This window comes from Egretta garzetta, unplaced genomic scaffold, assembly GCF_000687185.1.
Source record: "Egretta garzetta isolate BGI_Z169 unplaced genomic scaffold, ASM68718v1 scaffold122, whole genome shotgun sequence".
Classification (NCBI taxonomy): domain Eukaryota; kingdom Metazoa; phylum Chordata; class Aves; order Pelecaniformes; family Ardeidae; genus Egretta; species Egretta garzetta.
In genome coordinates, this window is record NW_009258886.1 from 937,853 (window position 1) to 953,694 (window position 15,842).

At 38.6% G+C, this 15,842-nt stretch overlaps 1 protein-coding gene across 1 annotated transcript in view; it reads left to right on the plus strand.

Annotated features, from left to right (window-relative positions):
• The window catches only part of SMOC2 (SPARC related modular calcium binding 2), a 103,081-nt gene that overhangs the window by 2,863 nt on the left and 84,376 nt on the right, over window positions 1-15,842 (plus strand). Inside the window, exon 3 of the mRNA XM_035889634.1 lies at window positions 15,305-15,411. Coding sequence (XP_035745527.1) covers window positions 15,305-15,411 — 107 coding nt within the window. The remainder of the gene's footprint in view (window positions 1-15,304; window positions 15,412-15,842) is intronic.

Here is a 15,842-nt window from a genome sequence, read left to right on the forward strand (position 1 = left end):
GGAAGAAAACCCCAGGGACCACACCAATTGAACCTCTAGGAGGCAATTTTCCACATCATCTCTCTCCATTAGTTCCAGCAAACCTCTGAAGTATCAAGACTGATTCAAAGAGACATTCTGTCTCATCTTCTGCCTAGGTGAAACACTATGCTCATTCTTCAGCCCTTTCATAATAAGCCATTGTATTAGCTGATGGATCTATTTACTTTTGCAAACAAGGATAAGATAATGAAGCTACCTGAGCCAAAGCTTTTGTTACACTCATGAACGACCGAGAGAATTATTGTGCACTTTGTATTTGTTCATTTTATATGTTACAGCATTACACACTTTAGTTTTACAGAATGTTTTTCTTCACTTTTTTTTCCTCTTGCCATACTGACAATGCAAGAATTTATTTTCCATAAAGATGCATTCAATTGCCCTGCTGAAGGTGTCCCTGGCAATGCTGGCAAATTTTTCTGCAGTCAACAACTACTATTTGGAAAAGTGCTCATTTACTGTTTATTTATTAACGAGTAGTGTGTCAGTACAATTGTAGAATTGGAATTAGACACCTTAGGCAGCTTAAGTATTGCTAATAGCAAGTACATATCATGCCCTCATCAATCAGATGCTTTTAGTCTTTCAATTAATTGAATGCAAACATCATTCTAATGTTTAAATATTTTTTCCTTTGATTGGCAATAGGCACATGATTGCCAATAATATACTTGGTCAGTATCAGCAAGACACCAGTGCTCTTTTAATTTTACATTTTTGTAGTCTTTCTTATTCAATCAAAGCAGTCTTAAATTTTGAAGTGACCAAAGTCTTTATTCCTACCCATGGCTGCAATCATCAGAAATACTTCAGGCTGTAAAAACAAGTTTTAGAGAAGAAAAAAATGGTTTGTTGGCCTAGCTGCAGTTTCAGTTTTAGCATTGCTAGAGCTACTTTTGATAGCCCCATCAAACATTCTTCTGAAAGAGCTAAGGAAGTCCTCAGATTAAGACCTCTTTTGAGCCAGTTGCTTTTGTGTGGTGAAATTTGTTGTTGCAGGTGATGCTTGACTAAAGAGCAGAGGGTTGTTTTGTTAGGGCTAACCAAAAATTGATGGTTCCATTTCAGGGCGACTTCCAAGGTTTCAGAATTTGTTTTCATTCTGTGTTGGAATGAAAGCAAATCCTCTTGGAAGTGTTCATCTGTCTCCCTAAAAAACCAGACATCCCACACCCCCGCTCAAAACATTGGTTTTGAAGGAAGTTTTGAGGTTGCTAATGTAGGAAAAGTGAAAAAAAGGTGCACATTTGCATGTGGAAGTTATGAAGGGAGAAAAGAGATGATTCCTGGTATAGGATTCACAACTTTAAATCTGTGTCTGATATTCATCCATCATTGATCAGAAAAGGCAGTCTTAAGTCTGTGTCTGTCTCCTCCTGTTTCCCTCTCAGGTAAAAATCCCTGTTCACCTCACAAAAATCTTGTCTGAAAATTAAATACTCCCAGGTACCATTTTACTTAGTTGAAAGCATGGTGACCAGCTGTTTGCTCATTTCAGTCTATTCATTAGAAATCTAAACACCTTGACAGTTTATGTCGACAACCTTTTGGAATAATTTTGAGTCCATCATTTCTTGTTTATATGTTCAGACCTGTGATTCCTTTTTACATCCATAAGGGAGTTTGAAACACCACCAGACTGATAGCTGCTTTCTCTGTGTTTTTTTTTCTAGAGAAAGGCAAATTTGGATTGACTGTCTTTTCTCATCTTCACCTATTCTCAACATTTTTTATCTCTATTCGATCATTTAAATGTTAAAATTACAAAGGGATAGTTTGCTTTAAATATGCTTGCTTTCCTTTCTTAAATCAAGGTTCGTTCATAGCAACGGTGGTCAGCTCAGGTAATTCCTCAGCTTTGCAAAAGAAACCATTTTTAGGGCCTGGATCTTAAAGCTAAAATGACAGAAAACAGTGGCAGAATTTATACATTTTTCATTTCTTGCACTCTTGTCCTTCTAGTTCTTGATGGCTATAGCAGAGACTGAAACAGGTTAAACAAACATGAAAATGAACAAACCCTGAACCTCCCTCTCAGTTCCAAAAAACAACTCACCTTTGACAAAATAAGCATCAAAATAGTCTCTTCTGATAGTGGACTTTTTTTGATGACCTTACAAAGTTTTATAATATTTCTCTCTTTTTTTGCAATCCACTTCCAGACAGTGCTGTAGTCCATTGCTAAGCTTGGAAAAGCTATAAGAATTTACAATCCTGTAAAATTTCCAGCCTGCTTTTGCAGTTTCAAAGATCTCAAATGATCTGCATACACTGTAGATGAACTTCCATGTTTTTGGATATTTTTCCAAATAAATTCTAAACTCTGAAGTTCTGGAGATTTGCCGCTTGCTTGACACAGGCATTTACTGTGCAATAAGATTATGAGTCTAATAAATAAATGTAAGTTGACAGCTGAGAAATATTATTTGTGTTAGGGGGACACTTAAAGTATTACCTGTGACGGGGATCCACTACACACACACACACACACACACACACACACTTGCTTGACACAGGCATTTACTGTGCAATAAGATTATGAGTCTAATAAATAAATGTAAGTTGACAGCTGAGAAATATTATTTGTGTTAGGGGGACACTTAAAGTATTACCTGTGACGGGGATCCACTACACACACACACACACACACACACACACACACACACAAATGCTTCACAGTAAATCTGGTCCAGCGTAGCCGAAGAAATAAAATATACAAGGAGTGGAAAAGCAATATGATTGCTTTTAAGCTGGCCAGAAAGACATAGAGGCTATGTCTACGCTAATTAATTAAGTAGTGCCTGGACCCAGTATGACTGCCCTACACAGGTAAGCTGGTGGAGTGCTCCCTGTTGCACTCTGAGCATGGGCCAGCTAGCGCTTTCCTGAGGACTTGACAATTGGACTTGCTCTTAAAGGTCTTTTCCAGCCTAAGCCATTCTATGATTCTGTGACTTGGTTGGCGTGGCTCAGAGGTTGGATGGGCCAAGGACAGTTGCCAGTTGGCAGCATGTACAGAGCCACCTTTTAGGAGTTTAAGGCTGTTCAACCTGAGAACTGAACCCAACTACTCTTACAGAACTGCCCTAATACAGGCCAGGGTAAATCTATTCCTATGACTAATGCAAACTCGGACACGAGTCCTTTAGCACTCAGCCTTGTTCCCTCCACTACAGCTAGTGAAGATGGGACTGGAGAGCTCTGGATGTCACATAGGAAGGCTTCGTAACTTACAGAACTGAGCCTTTGATACCCTTTGTCAGTGCACGCGAAAAGTAAAAGCTGAATTTTCTTATTCTTGAAAATAGGACCAACCATGCAGAAATACAGTGTCTTTATTAAAAAAAAAAAAAAAAATCTCCCCCCACAAAAAAAAAAAAAAAAAAAAAGAGCAGCGTTCTCATATTTGTAGCACAAAGTTTTTGGTTTCTTACATTTATTCAAAGAAATCAAACAAAAAATCCAAACCTAAATTGAACTCACACAAAAAAAGCCACTCAGCTAAATTCAACAGTGGCAGAATTTATACATTTTTCATTTCTTGCACTCTTGTCCTTCTAGTTCTTGATGGCTATAGCAGAGACTGAAACAGGGTAAACAAACATGAAAATGAACAAACCCTGAACCTCCCTCTCAGTTCCAAAAAACAACTCACCTTTGACAAAATAAGCATCAAAATAGTCTCTTCTGATAGTGGACTTTTTTTGATGACCTTACAAAGTTTTATAATATTTCTCTCTTTTTTTGCAATCCACTTCCAGACAGTGCTGTAGTCCATTGCTAAGCTTGGAAAAGCTATAAGAATTTACAATCCTGTAAAATTTCCAGCCTGCTTTTGCAGTTTCAAAGATCTCAAATGATCTGCATACACTGTAGATGAACTTCCATGTTTTTGGATATTTTTCCAAATAAATTCTAAACTCTGAAGTTCTGGAGATTTGCCGCTTGCTTGACACAGGCATTTACTGTGCAATAAGATTATGAGTCTAATAAATAAATGTAAGTTGACAGCTGAGAAATATTATTTGTGTTAGGGGGACACTTAAAGTATTACCTGTGACGGGGATCCACTACACACACACACACACACACACACACACACACAAATGCTTCACAGTAAATCTGGTCCAGCGTAGCCGAAGAAATAAAATATACAAGGAGTGGAAAAGCAATATGATTGCTTTTAAGCTGGCCAGAAAGACATAGAGGCTATGTCTACGCTAATTAATTAAGTAGTGCCTGGACCCAGTATGACTGCCCTACACAGGTAAGCTGGTGGAGTGCTCCCTGTTGCACTCTGAGCACGGGCCAGCTAGCGCTTTCCTGAGGACTTGACAATTGGACTTGATCTTAAAGGTCTTTTCCAGCCTAAGCCATTCTATGATTCTGTGACTTGGTTGGCGTGGCTCAGAGGTTGGATGGGCCAAGGACAGTTGCCAGTTGGCAGCATGTACAGAGCCACCTTTTAGGAGTTTAAGGCTGTTCAACCTGAGAACTGAACCCAACTACTCTTACAGAACTGCCCTAATACAGGCCAGGGTAAATCTATTCCTATGACTAATGCAAACTCGGACACGAGTCCTTTAGCACTCAGCCTTGTTCCCTCCACTACAGCTAGTGAAGATGGGACTGGAGAGCTCTGGATGTCACATAGGAAGGCTTCGTAACTTACAGAACTGAGCCTTTGATACCCTTTGTCAGTGCACGCGAAAAGTAAAAGCTGAATTTTCTTATTCTTGAAAATAGGACCAACCATGCAGAAATACAGTGTCTTTATTAAAAAAAAAAAAAAAAAGGAGGGAAAAACCTTGTTCTAAAAAGTAAAAAAAACCAAACCCCTTTAATTTATATCCCCAAATGATGCAGCTACCCACAATGTGTAGGGAGTGTTGCCCAGCACTGCAGTCTCCTGTAGGGCCTGTAGCTATAGTGTTACATATAATGGGGATTTTACGTGATTTGGAACATGGAGTAGATTACCCCAAAGGTTGTGCTTGTATGGAAACTGAAATGCATCAGCTAAAACCATCTCCCCAGCAGAAATGGCAGAGGCATTGCTGAGTGGAGGTCTCCTGCTTTATTTTTCAAAGGTAAGGCTGAATGTCTGTCACTAATCATGACAGATGAGACTACCTGAAACTAATGTTTTGGTTTTTTTATGGAGCATCTTGTACATCCCATATGAAGAAGTCTGTTTTGTTGTTTGTTTGGTTGCTTTTTTTCTCCTATAAATGTTCATTATTAATCTGTAAAATTTAGTCTTATCACTGTAGAATGGCATTGTACAAAGCATACTCAAATTTTCTAGTGTCATGAAAATGTTGCATTAGAAATACAAAAAAAAGAGACTGCTTCAACTCATTTCTGCAAACTCCTATCAGTTTCCCCTATGCTAAAATCAATAGAAATTTTCTATAAGGTTTTAATTATTTATTCCCCACTGCTGAACAAACTTTTCCCCATGAACTTTGAAAATGTGAATTCATATCTTTCCTGCAGCAGTTTTCCAGTAATGTTAGGCTTTTCAAGTCATTTTCTGCAACAGCAAATAATGCCAACTTCAGGTCTCAAGTGTAGAAAATCTGCTAGCTGATTGCATCTTGTACAAAGTGAGCAGTATCTGTAACACGGGTGTCTAGTGGAGGGACCACAGGTTTTCTCTCTAATGGACCATCAAGCGAACAGTGACTAGTGGCCAACAGCAGTTCAATTCAAAGCTTTGCTAATGATGTAAGTGTGAATTGGAACAGGTGGCACTGTAGTTCATCTGGGGTAGTTTGAACTTTATTTAAGCATTTAAGATCTTTATATTAATATTTGCTGACATTTAGGCAACTTGTCAGGAGGAAGATAAAGAGCATGTGCAATGCCTGTGACTGAATTTTGGATGTCTGTGGCTACTGGGAATGTTTCACCTGACCAACAAAGCTTCTGTCTCTCATAGAGATGTCCCTCTTAGAGTTAGCTGTTGGTTTAACTAAAGCTTGCCCTGAAAGTGGTCTGCAAGCATTGCAGGATAATGAGCTCAAAAATATATTTTTTTTCCTTTTCTCTTCTTGTTCCTTGAATAACATTAAGAATACTTGTTCCCTTTCTCAGTTTGTTTTTAAGTGAATGTACCAAACCCACAATTGGGGCATTGGAGAGACTAATATTTGGAATATATTAGGCAAGTGGGTCAGTAATAATATTTGGTATTCTGACATTGTCATCAATGGAAAAAGAAAATTCACATGTACAGTCCTGCCAGTGTACTTCTGCCCTACACAGACTTCTTCAAACAACCTACCTGAGGTGCTTGGATTACTTTGCTTCTCTACCAATACTTGTCTAAAATAGGGCTTCTCTAATAGCTGGAGGTTTGATACCAACTGTTGATCACTGTAAAATTGCAACTGCCAACTCGCCACCACATTTCCTTACTTCACTGTCACCACGTAGCAGCAACCTGGGTTTACAGTGAACTGTTAAACTGGACGTGGAGCACATCTCTGAGCGGTCCATACTCAAAATGGCAATGTAAAGGAGCTTTGCACAGAGTGATAATTAAATTGTGAGTGGCTTGGCATTTAGTCTGGCTGGCACTCAGAGTATTTATTCAGTATTTGCAGAGGTAGCCAGCCCCAGCAGGGCCTTGCTGCTTCATGAGCCCACCAGGGATAGCTGTCACATGCAGTAGTGCCGTTGTATTCTATAACTATGTAGATCCCCTTTCTCCATTGGAAACCCTAGATAGCTCATGTTTAGCTTAATTCATTTATGGTATCTTAAAGAGCCTGGCTGTTTAAAAATGCCATTCTTTTATGGGCTATCACAGACATAACAAAAGGTACTATCTTCATTCTCACGATTCACATAAAGAACTGAAGCACATCAAAATATGAGTGGAATTTCCCATAAAGAGGTATTTTACTATTTGCTATTTACTTTCCTTAAAGAGAGAAACACCCATCATTTGTTTCATTACAATGGGGCTTTCAGCAATAGTGAAAAGTTTCACTCATTTGAACTATTGCTACAATGAATTAATGAATGAATGAAAGACATGCTTCAATAATTTGTAATTATATGAATTGAGGTATCTTTCTGTCCTTGGATAAACATGCTGGTATGATTTTCTCTTTATGAAGAGAAAGGATGACAACGCTGGGCAGTAGTTGGTTTTGGCTCGTAAATTAATCTTGGTCCCATAATTAATGAACCTAAGCATCCTTTCAGGAAACGTTACTGTTGCCTCTTAGCTGAAGAACTGGCTTGTAATTGCTGGACGTGGTTTCTGAATGCACACCTTATCCTCTGTTCCCACGGAGGCTGCCCTCAAGCTCAGGTTTGCCTGCAAGCCGGGTGTGAGCTCGACACATGCTCGCGGTGCCTGAGCACGTCCCTTAGGGCAGCACGTGGGCAGGGACCTCAGCTTGGACAGTACACCTGTGGGCTGCACCTGGGAGGCAGAACATGCTCCCGAGATGTTTAATTTGGAGAGAGGAAGACCCAATGAGTAGGCTTGGTTCTTTTCCTAACCGAAATGAGTGAAAGTGGGACAGGACCAAGGTGTCAGTCTATAAAATAAACCTGAACATAGGCTGAGCTTGCACAGTCTGCAGATTGACAGCAGAACAGTTTTCATTTGTCCTCATCACCTCTCCTTTTTCTACTTTCTCTTTTCTCTTTTCCTCATGTTTTATGAGGAAAAAGAAAAAAGAAAAAAAAAAGAGGGAAGCAGGTTTTTCCCAATTATTTTTGGAAAAATGTTTTAAAATGAGAATGTATTGAGCAGTGGTATCAGTTTGGGTTTTTCTGAAAATAAACCTTCTGGGAAAATATTGATTATAAAGCAGATTTTTATTTTATAATATCTTTACCTAGAAGCTGTCTCCTCCTTTTTCAGATGTATTTTCTCACTGTAGACACTGTGTTTAATCTGTAGGAAGACTGCAAGATTCCAGACTGTAATGCTGGCAACCCTGTTACAAACACTGTTCAGCCCCAATGTCATTTTATGTTTGAGTCTTCATTTATGTTATGTGCCAAGCTGTTATGTATCAAGCCACTGTAGCAAAAGTGTTAATTTGAGAAACAAAATATTCAACATCTTCGTGAATAAAAGGTATCTACTACATACGGAAGTTATAATTTCTGTAGTCTCTGAAAACAAGAGGAGTTGGCTTCTGATTATACTTTCTAGTAGGTATTTGATGTGGGCTGATAAAGTTTTAAGTACATTTGGAATATTTTTTGTGGGATATCCTTTGCTCTTTTAAATATGTCTACTGGTACATGGAACACAGGACAAATAACACTGAAATAGTATCCACAATTTGCTGGATATGGAATTTATCTCTTTTTAAAATACTCAATTTTTCTTGATAATATTTCTCCAAGAAGAATTTGCCAAAGCCACGCTGCACAGACACAAGGCATGTAAGAGCACTCTTAGGCACAAACAAGGTATATCTTTTTAGAATCAAATATGCACTACTGCAATTGTATGAAAGTAATCTTTTTTTCATTTTGGGGAGTTTTCATTTCTGTTCGTGTATTTTCAATTTAAGCTTCAAGTTTAATATAAAACTAAAATCTCAAAGCAAGTTAAGTAGAAACTACTAGTGCTAAAGCAATAATACTGCACTGAAGACTAGGAACCACAAATAGTTGCAAGCCTTCTCAGATTTTCAGTAGAAGAATTATAAATTGACCTGCTTTAGACTTCTCCAAACTATTTATTTAATCTCTGTTCTGCTCAGAAAGCCTAGTCTGGCCTTTGGTATGTAACAAAATCAGAATGCTGTAGCTTTAGTTTTTCTTGCAAATATTTGATTCAGTTCTAGCCAGACTGTATCTCTCCAAATGTGACTGTTAGCAAATTGAGAGAAATATTATTGTGCCAAGAAGGAATCCAGCACAACATTCCTTATTTTATCTTGAAGTTTAGCTATCTAAATTGCTGCGTGGTTGCAAAATGTGGAGAAAAAAAAAAAGACAACAAAGAAACCCCACACTGCCTGCCTGTTAGATGCCAATAGAGGAGAGTTTAGGCTAAGATTGCTCTGCTGTTTTGTTTGAATTCAGAATGTAGCAATAAAAATAAATAGTGAAAGGGCCTGCCAGCCCTTGTCACGAAGCAGCAAGTCTTTATTTTATGGCTGTGTCAGGCTAAATGTCTGTGCTGACATCCTTTCCTACCCAAGAGGCTAATAGTCTCTGAATCTTTGAAATTGAAACTTTGAGCACGTATAGCTTTCCTATCACTAGAGGCTACAGCTATTTATATCATTTGTTGGTAGACATGGTCAGTTCTTTGGAATATACATTGACCTATGTCACATATCATAGAAAGTTTTCATGTTATGAGTAGTTTATGCCATATAAACCAAATGGTGTCTTGTCCTCTGAATAGAATATTTTTTCATGCTAAATTAACTACAAATTAAGACCATTGGACTTACATCACCACAAGTTAGGAAAAGGGTATAGCAGTGGGAAAGAAACACAGAAGCAGAAAAAAAATCTGGTTCATTGTTAGGACCATTCAGTAAAGTGCTCAGGTGGATAGCTATCTTTAAACAGGTTGTTGCACTGCATATTTCTAAATTTAAGGGCGAGTAAGTGTATATAGGTATTCTGGCATAACGGAGAAACAGTGAGATGTATTTGATTATGTGTGTCTACACTAGGTCTGCTTGTTTGCATCTATGCGACCTTAGAAAAGCTTTCTCTATAGCATAAGAACAGCTAAGTATCTGTGGAGAGCCCTCAAGGGAACTTTTTCTTCAAACGATTAAGTTTAACCACTTTATAAGTAGTTTTAATAAAGTGGTAAATGTTTCTGATCTGTTCAGTAGAATATTCCATCTATAATAAAATAACAAAATAAACTGTGAAGTGTATTTTATGCATAAATACATAACAAGCCCTTGTCACACACAGTAATCTCTTTGAAAGCAAGCAAAGTCTGCTCAGTGTATTGGGACTGGGAAAGGTACTTTTATTCGAACTGAAATATATAGCAAACCAAGAAATACCGGATGAACTAAATCAAAATCTTTGCAGGAGATTTATCTATTCTGTTGGCAAGTTGTGTACTTTTCCATGAGAGAATCTGGGTTAGATCTCCCTGTGGAGCCCCAAAGTTGCTGTAAATTCAATTGTATTAAATGTCACTTTAGAGATGGTGTTTACACCCTTGATGAGTTTGTGTCATTGTTTTAAAGATAAACTTCTACTTTGCTGTAATAAACTTCTCTCTGTGTGATGTATTATTCAAGGATTAGCCAGCAGAGTTGAAGCTGATGGATGTTTTCTTTTTCTCCAAAGCTCAGTGTTTTTGGTGCTGTACTGTTGGAAATAAGACATAAAATGAGATGATTAGTTTCAAGTCAGTCCTGTGCTGTTTGTGAGGCTAATTCTGTTTCCAGAATTTCCCTGGCTACTGCAATTCCCTATTGACATCAGTGCTATCCCAGAAAGTCCTGTGCTTTCAGGTGCCATGCGTGACAGAATCTGGTTCTAGATCCTGCAGTGGTGTACCGGCATCGTGTCACTTCAGGGGTGAAAGTCTTCCCTGCTGCATACAGAAGCTTAGCACAGAATTAAGATGGCTTGTGTTTCACCTGTGCCTTCCAAACATTGGTCTCCTCTGGAAGCCAGAATTGTCACCAGGGCAATTCAGAAAGATCTGCCCAAACAGCTACAACTCTGTAATTTCCTCAGTTCTGTGTATTTCTGTCCACTCCCATGCACCCATTTTTGTCTTCAGTTATGCACCCCAGGATGTATTTGTCTTAAACCTCCAGCTGCCTTTGCAGTCCTGGTGCTAAGTCACTAGCCAACGTAGTGTGCTAAAATGTATCGGTTTGACAACTAATACAGTCCAAGTGAGCTAATTTAAAGTAAACTCATGCACCTTCATGCTCAGTTTCTATGACAGGAGAATTTTTTTTCCCAGCAAGCTTCTGGGATGTAAAAGCCCATTTACCTGGAGTTGAGAGGGTAAAGACTCACTGACATAATTCAAAATTACAGCTGGACACATATATCGGCAAATTTAGTTTTTCACGTATATAGGCAAATAAGGCCTCATTTCCGCCAGTTTTTTACAGGTCTTAGAACCAAATGGCCTTTTCACCAGGTCATATACCAGATTCTGGCTTGAGCCTGCTGGCTCCCTTATTAATACTTAACCTAGGGAGAGAAAGAAAGTATAGTGGGAATTCTAGTTAGAAACCAGTAACAGTTTCAAGCCCCTTTTTTTTCTGCTAGAAGTTTCCAAAATTTTAAACAAAAACAGATTTAAAAAAAAGTTGCGGTTTTTTTTTGAGCTAGAAATCCAGTATAACAAAAGCGAAACAAGGCTGACTTGTTCCAATGATGTGCAGTGTTGCACAGTGCTTTTCATCCTTCCAACACCTTGCAGACTTGGAGTCCCCTCTGCTCTCAGGTTGTTTGTCACCAGTGTGACACTGTTCACCCCTAAAGACTTTGGTCTGCTTTGGTCAGGGTCCATGATGATCAAAATCAAAGCTGTGGCCTGATTAATCAGCACAGAGGTATTAGGTAAGTCCCGCCACCTTTCATTCTCAGTCTGAATTTCAAAACAATTGGGGTCCCTCCTGATCTGAATTATTCCTCTTCTAGATAAAGAGGAAAGTTCAATCTGTATGTGAGAGACATCACTGGTTTCCCCTTTGATGTCACTATTCCTATAAACCTCCTTCTGGCAAGACACATAAGTCTAGACTCATTCTGCTAATCAGAGGTTCATGCAAGTCATCTTCATTAATTACACTTGTGCAAGGTGCACAAAGGGGCTTGTAGACAAGAATTGTCTGGGTGCACTCACAGGACTTTGCACAGTGAGTCCACGATTTGGCTTCTCTGAGTGAGCATGAGCAATGACCACATGGAAGGTTTGTTTCCCTATGGATTAGGATCTCACCCATCACTGTCTTTTGCCTGTTAGGAGCTGCAAGGTCTCCCTGCATCTATCTCTTGTCTGATATTTTGATGTGAGCTCATGTTTCAGCCTTTCTCCCAATCATGGCAAGAATTAATTTTCTCGTCCTTTTTCAGCTTGTTATTTTACATAAATGTCTAGCACTTAAATGTCTTCAATTCTTCTTTTTCTTTGGAAAATTTGTTTGAAATCGTACAGTAGATTTAGAAGGTATTGCAACTGGGACACCAAGGCAGATGCTCAAATGGTGTAATCTTACAAATTTATTATAAAAAATATTATAACTTCTTTTGGCTTCAGTGATGCTTTATTTGGAAGGAATTTAGCTCCTCTAAATCTAATGTCATTAGTATTCCGAGGAAGAATGTTTTTGTATGTCTTCTTTTTATCTTGATCACCCTATTACATTTCTTCAATCAGGTTTGGACCACATCTCTGTGTCATAGTTATTCCCCTGTGGTAATACCTTGGTGAAATAAAAAACCAGAACTAGGAATAATGTTTTGACTATACACAGTTTCAGATGCTTAACTTGATAATAGATCTTCCTCATGGGTTTATTTTGGGTATACTAAAGCACAGTAATACCCAACAGCTTTAAAATGTTTCCATGGTTATATAATACAAAATAAGGCTTCAATTGTGAATTTTATATTCCCCTAAATTTGGTCATTGTTGATTTTAAAGCATATTAGGTCATCCACAAATAGGAGGCCTTTAGAGCATCAGGCTGTTTAGGAACTAGTGGTGGACAGTTTTGGAGAACTCCTCTTTCTCCTTGGCATGTTTTTATGATAATTCAAATATTGGAGATAATTTACAACCCTGCTGGTACTATACCAGAGACCTTATGTGATGGAATTTATATCACTTTTCCTTTTAGACATTTAAACCACATGTCATTCTAGAAAAACGAGGACAGAGGTCCAACAAAGGAGTGATTTATTTTCAGTTAAAATACTAGCTACATTAAAACCACATGTTATTAAGTACTGTATAACCAAACCATACTCAGAAGAAGGCTTACGACACTAAAGCTTGCTTAAAATGTTTCTTTTTTCCCAAAAAAAACTTTGGCAGTGCATATATTAGCAGACTTTACCTGAGCTGCACAGTACATTGGCTATAATTTTCCCTTGATGAAACAAGTTATTAAAATGCCAGAGTACAAATAATTCAGTTCCTTATTATTTTTCTCACATTCCTGGATGGTTGAGCTTTTCTGTCCATTTTGGGTAACACTGCATCTCTGTGAATATTCCTACTGAAACAGCATAATGCGATTAAGGTTGTTAAGACTGAAACATAGTTTTTCAAAGTGAAACAACTTGTGTTTTGGGCATTTTACCAACATGAACTCTCATAATGCTCCTCTGAGAGGGGTAAACTAATGCACAGAAGTAGTGCACACGGATCCAAGACCAGAAGGGAAATCAATATGAAGATTAGAATTAAGGGGCCCCAATTTTGTTTTCAGAATGCAAATGCTGAGGACCAGTTTCTGTCCTCATTATGGTACACTTCCACACCAGATTGACTAGGACTTGAAGGGAATTTTTTTATGCTAATGTGGCCCGGTGAGTTGTCCAAAGCTCAGTGGAGATGACCCGTGAAGGATTTATCCTGTACAAAGACTTCTGTAGTTGCATCAAGCTTCCGTGCTGGTTCTGTACATGTATGTCTGGATGATAACAGCACAGAGAGGGTGCTTGGGGGACTGGGAACTTAGCTGGCTCATCTGTATGCTCCTCGGGATTGTGAGATGCCAAAACCCTGTCAGGATATGCAGGTACCAAATGGGGAAGTGAAAGTGGTGTTACCTCACTGTTCAGATTCTGTTCAGTGTGGAACTTGCATGGATGAGAAAGCCTGTTCCTGTGCTTCCTAAGAACTGCACGTTCACAAATCACCACAACACCCCTGTCTTACAGGTAATTGCTGGACAGTTTTAGCCCTAAAAAGTAACGATCCAGTTACTGTCAACTAGTCTTTAAACAAAGCAGGGATCAGAAGCAGCAAATTTCTCTGCTTGTATGCTTGAGATCATTCTAATTCAGATGTTACAGTTGCATCTTGAAGTCATTAATACTACCTTAAGCTTGCCTGGTATTCTCATTTGTCCCGAAATTGCTTAGCTCAAGCAGATCCTGAAGTAGTGATTCTGCATCAGCAACATGCTAAAATTTGTAGTGACTTTAAACAAAAAAAAAAGTATATGCTATGTGTCTTTTCTCACCCTTTGGCTGCCTAATTGAAATGTAGTATTTAGACAATATAATATATTAATTATTAGACAATATAATATATTAAAGTATAGAAACTCTACCAAATTAAAGCTGTATAGTTTGCTACATTGTCTTGGATGGAGACCAGTACTAAGCAGTGCAGGAGATGGTTCAAGAAACCACACAGTGGACAAAAAAGGGCCATGTGGTAGGCTTTGACTTCTGCGACGTCTAATTCATAAACTGTTACAGTAAATTGTAGCATAATATGAATTAAGCATGTCCAAAATTGCTGTTAAATCACCTACCTAACAAGCCACTCTGCTGTACAGCATATTTTATTTTGGTTTTTTTTACCAGCCTGGTTGGCAAATCTGTAGTCACAACTGAGATTGCTGCCTAACTGAAGTAATTTACTTCAGTGTAAACTCCCAGTAGGATATACAAGGCAGCTGTACTCCTGCTGCAGGCTTTGCCTTTCCTGAAGCACTAGAAAGCTAGTTCTGCCACCAGCATTGAAAGAATATTGTGGGGCACAAGGTGGCAGCTATTGCCATATTAAATTGATAGGAGAATCCCACTTTGGGCCTCTGCCCATTGGCAGCAGAAGGACCAGCAAGGTTGTCTCTCTAGGCATCTCCCCATCACATCTCCCAGTTCTGTACTTCCCCTCTGTGCTTCACTTTGTGGCCTCTCATCTTTGAGGTGGAAAAATTTCACATTTGTTTACTCTGCTTGGCAGCATGAGCACATTTGGGCAAACGAGAAGGACTCACAGGTTAGACAGGCAGTCAAAGGTTGGAGGAGAACATGATTATTCTAGCAATTCACAGATGATACTCAGCAAAAAATGTTACTATCATGCAGGTGAATGAGGTGAATTTGGACAATATTGCCCAGAAGTTATTGTCTTCCATTGGTTTTGTTTCCTAAAAAAATGCAAGTGATTGTACGTTTTCCTGATTATAATTCTGGTTCTCTTTACATCAGTCTCAGAGCCTTCTTCCTTTTCTTTAATTTAGGTAATCACCTATTCTTTCTTTATATTGCATCATCCATTGCATTGTCTTCTCCCTTTCTCTAGATGTTTCCAGATGTGTGGCTGAGAGGAAGTATACCCAGGAACAAGCTCGCAAGGAATTTCAACAAGTCTTTATCCCAGAATGCAATGATGATGGCACATATAGTCAGGTTGAAAAGTTTTCATTCACTATGTTGCATGACCAGAAAGTCAGAATATGCGTGTTTTCAGGGGATGAAGAAGAGACAAATGTAATGAAGAGAAATGTAATTTCAAAATGAAATGTAATTTGTGCTAACACTGACGTTAAACAATGGAAGGAAAATTCATGTTTCGTGCCGAGTCCTTGTTCTTTTTTTCAGAGTTGGCCAGCAAAAGAGCCAAACATTACCGTTGTTCATGTGATACACTCCCTGTTCTTCTAGTCTGAGGCAGCTGAGTCATTCTTGTAGCCCCCTGAATACTCATCAGATGGTAAAATGCTTGGAATTTCAGATCTGTTCCTGATCCCAACCAGAAATATTGTGACTAGAGTCCATATCTTAGTGCTAAAGCATGAATCATACAGGATTCTTCCCTATTCTCAGATGAATTTCTGCAC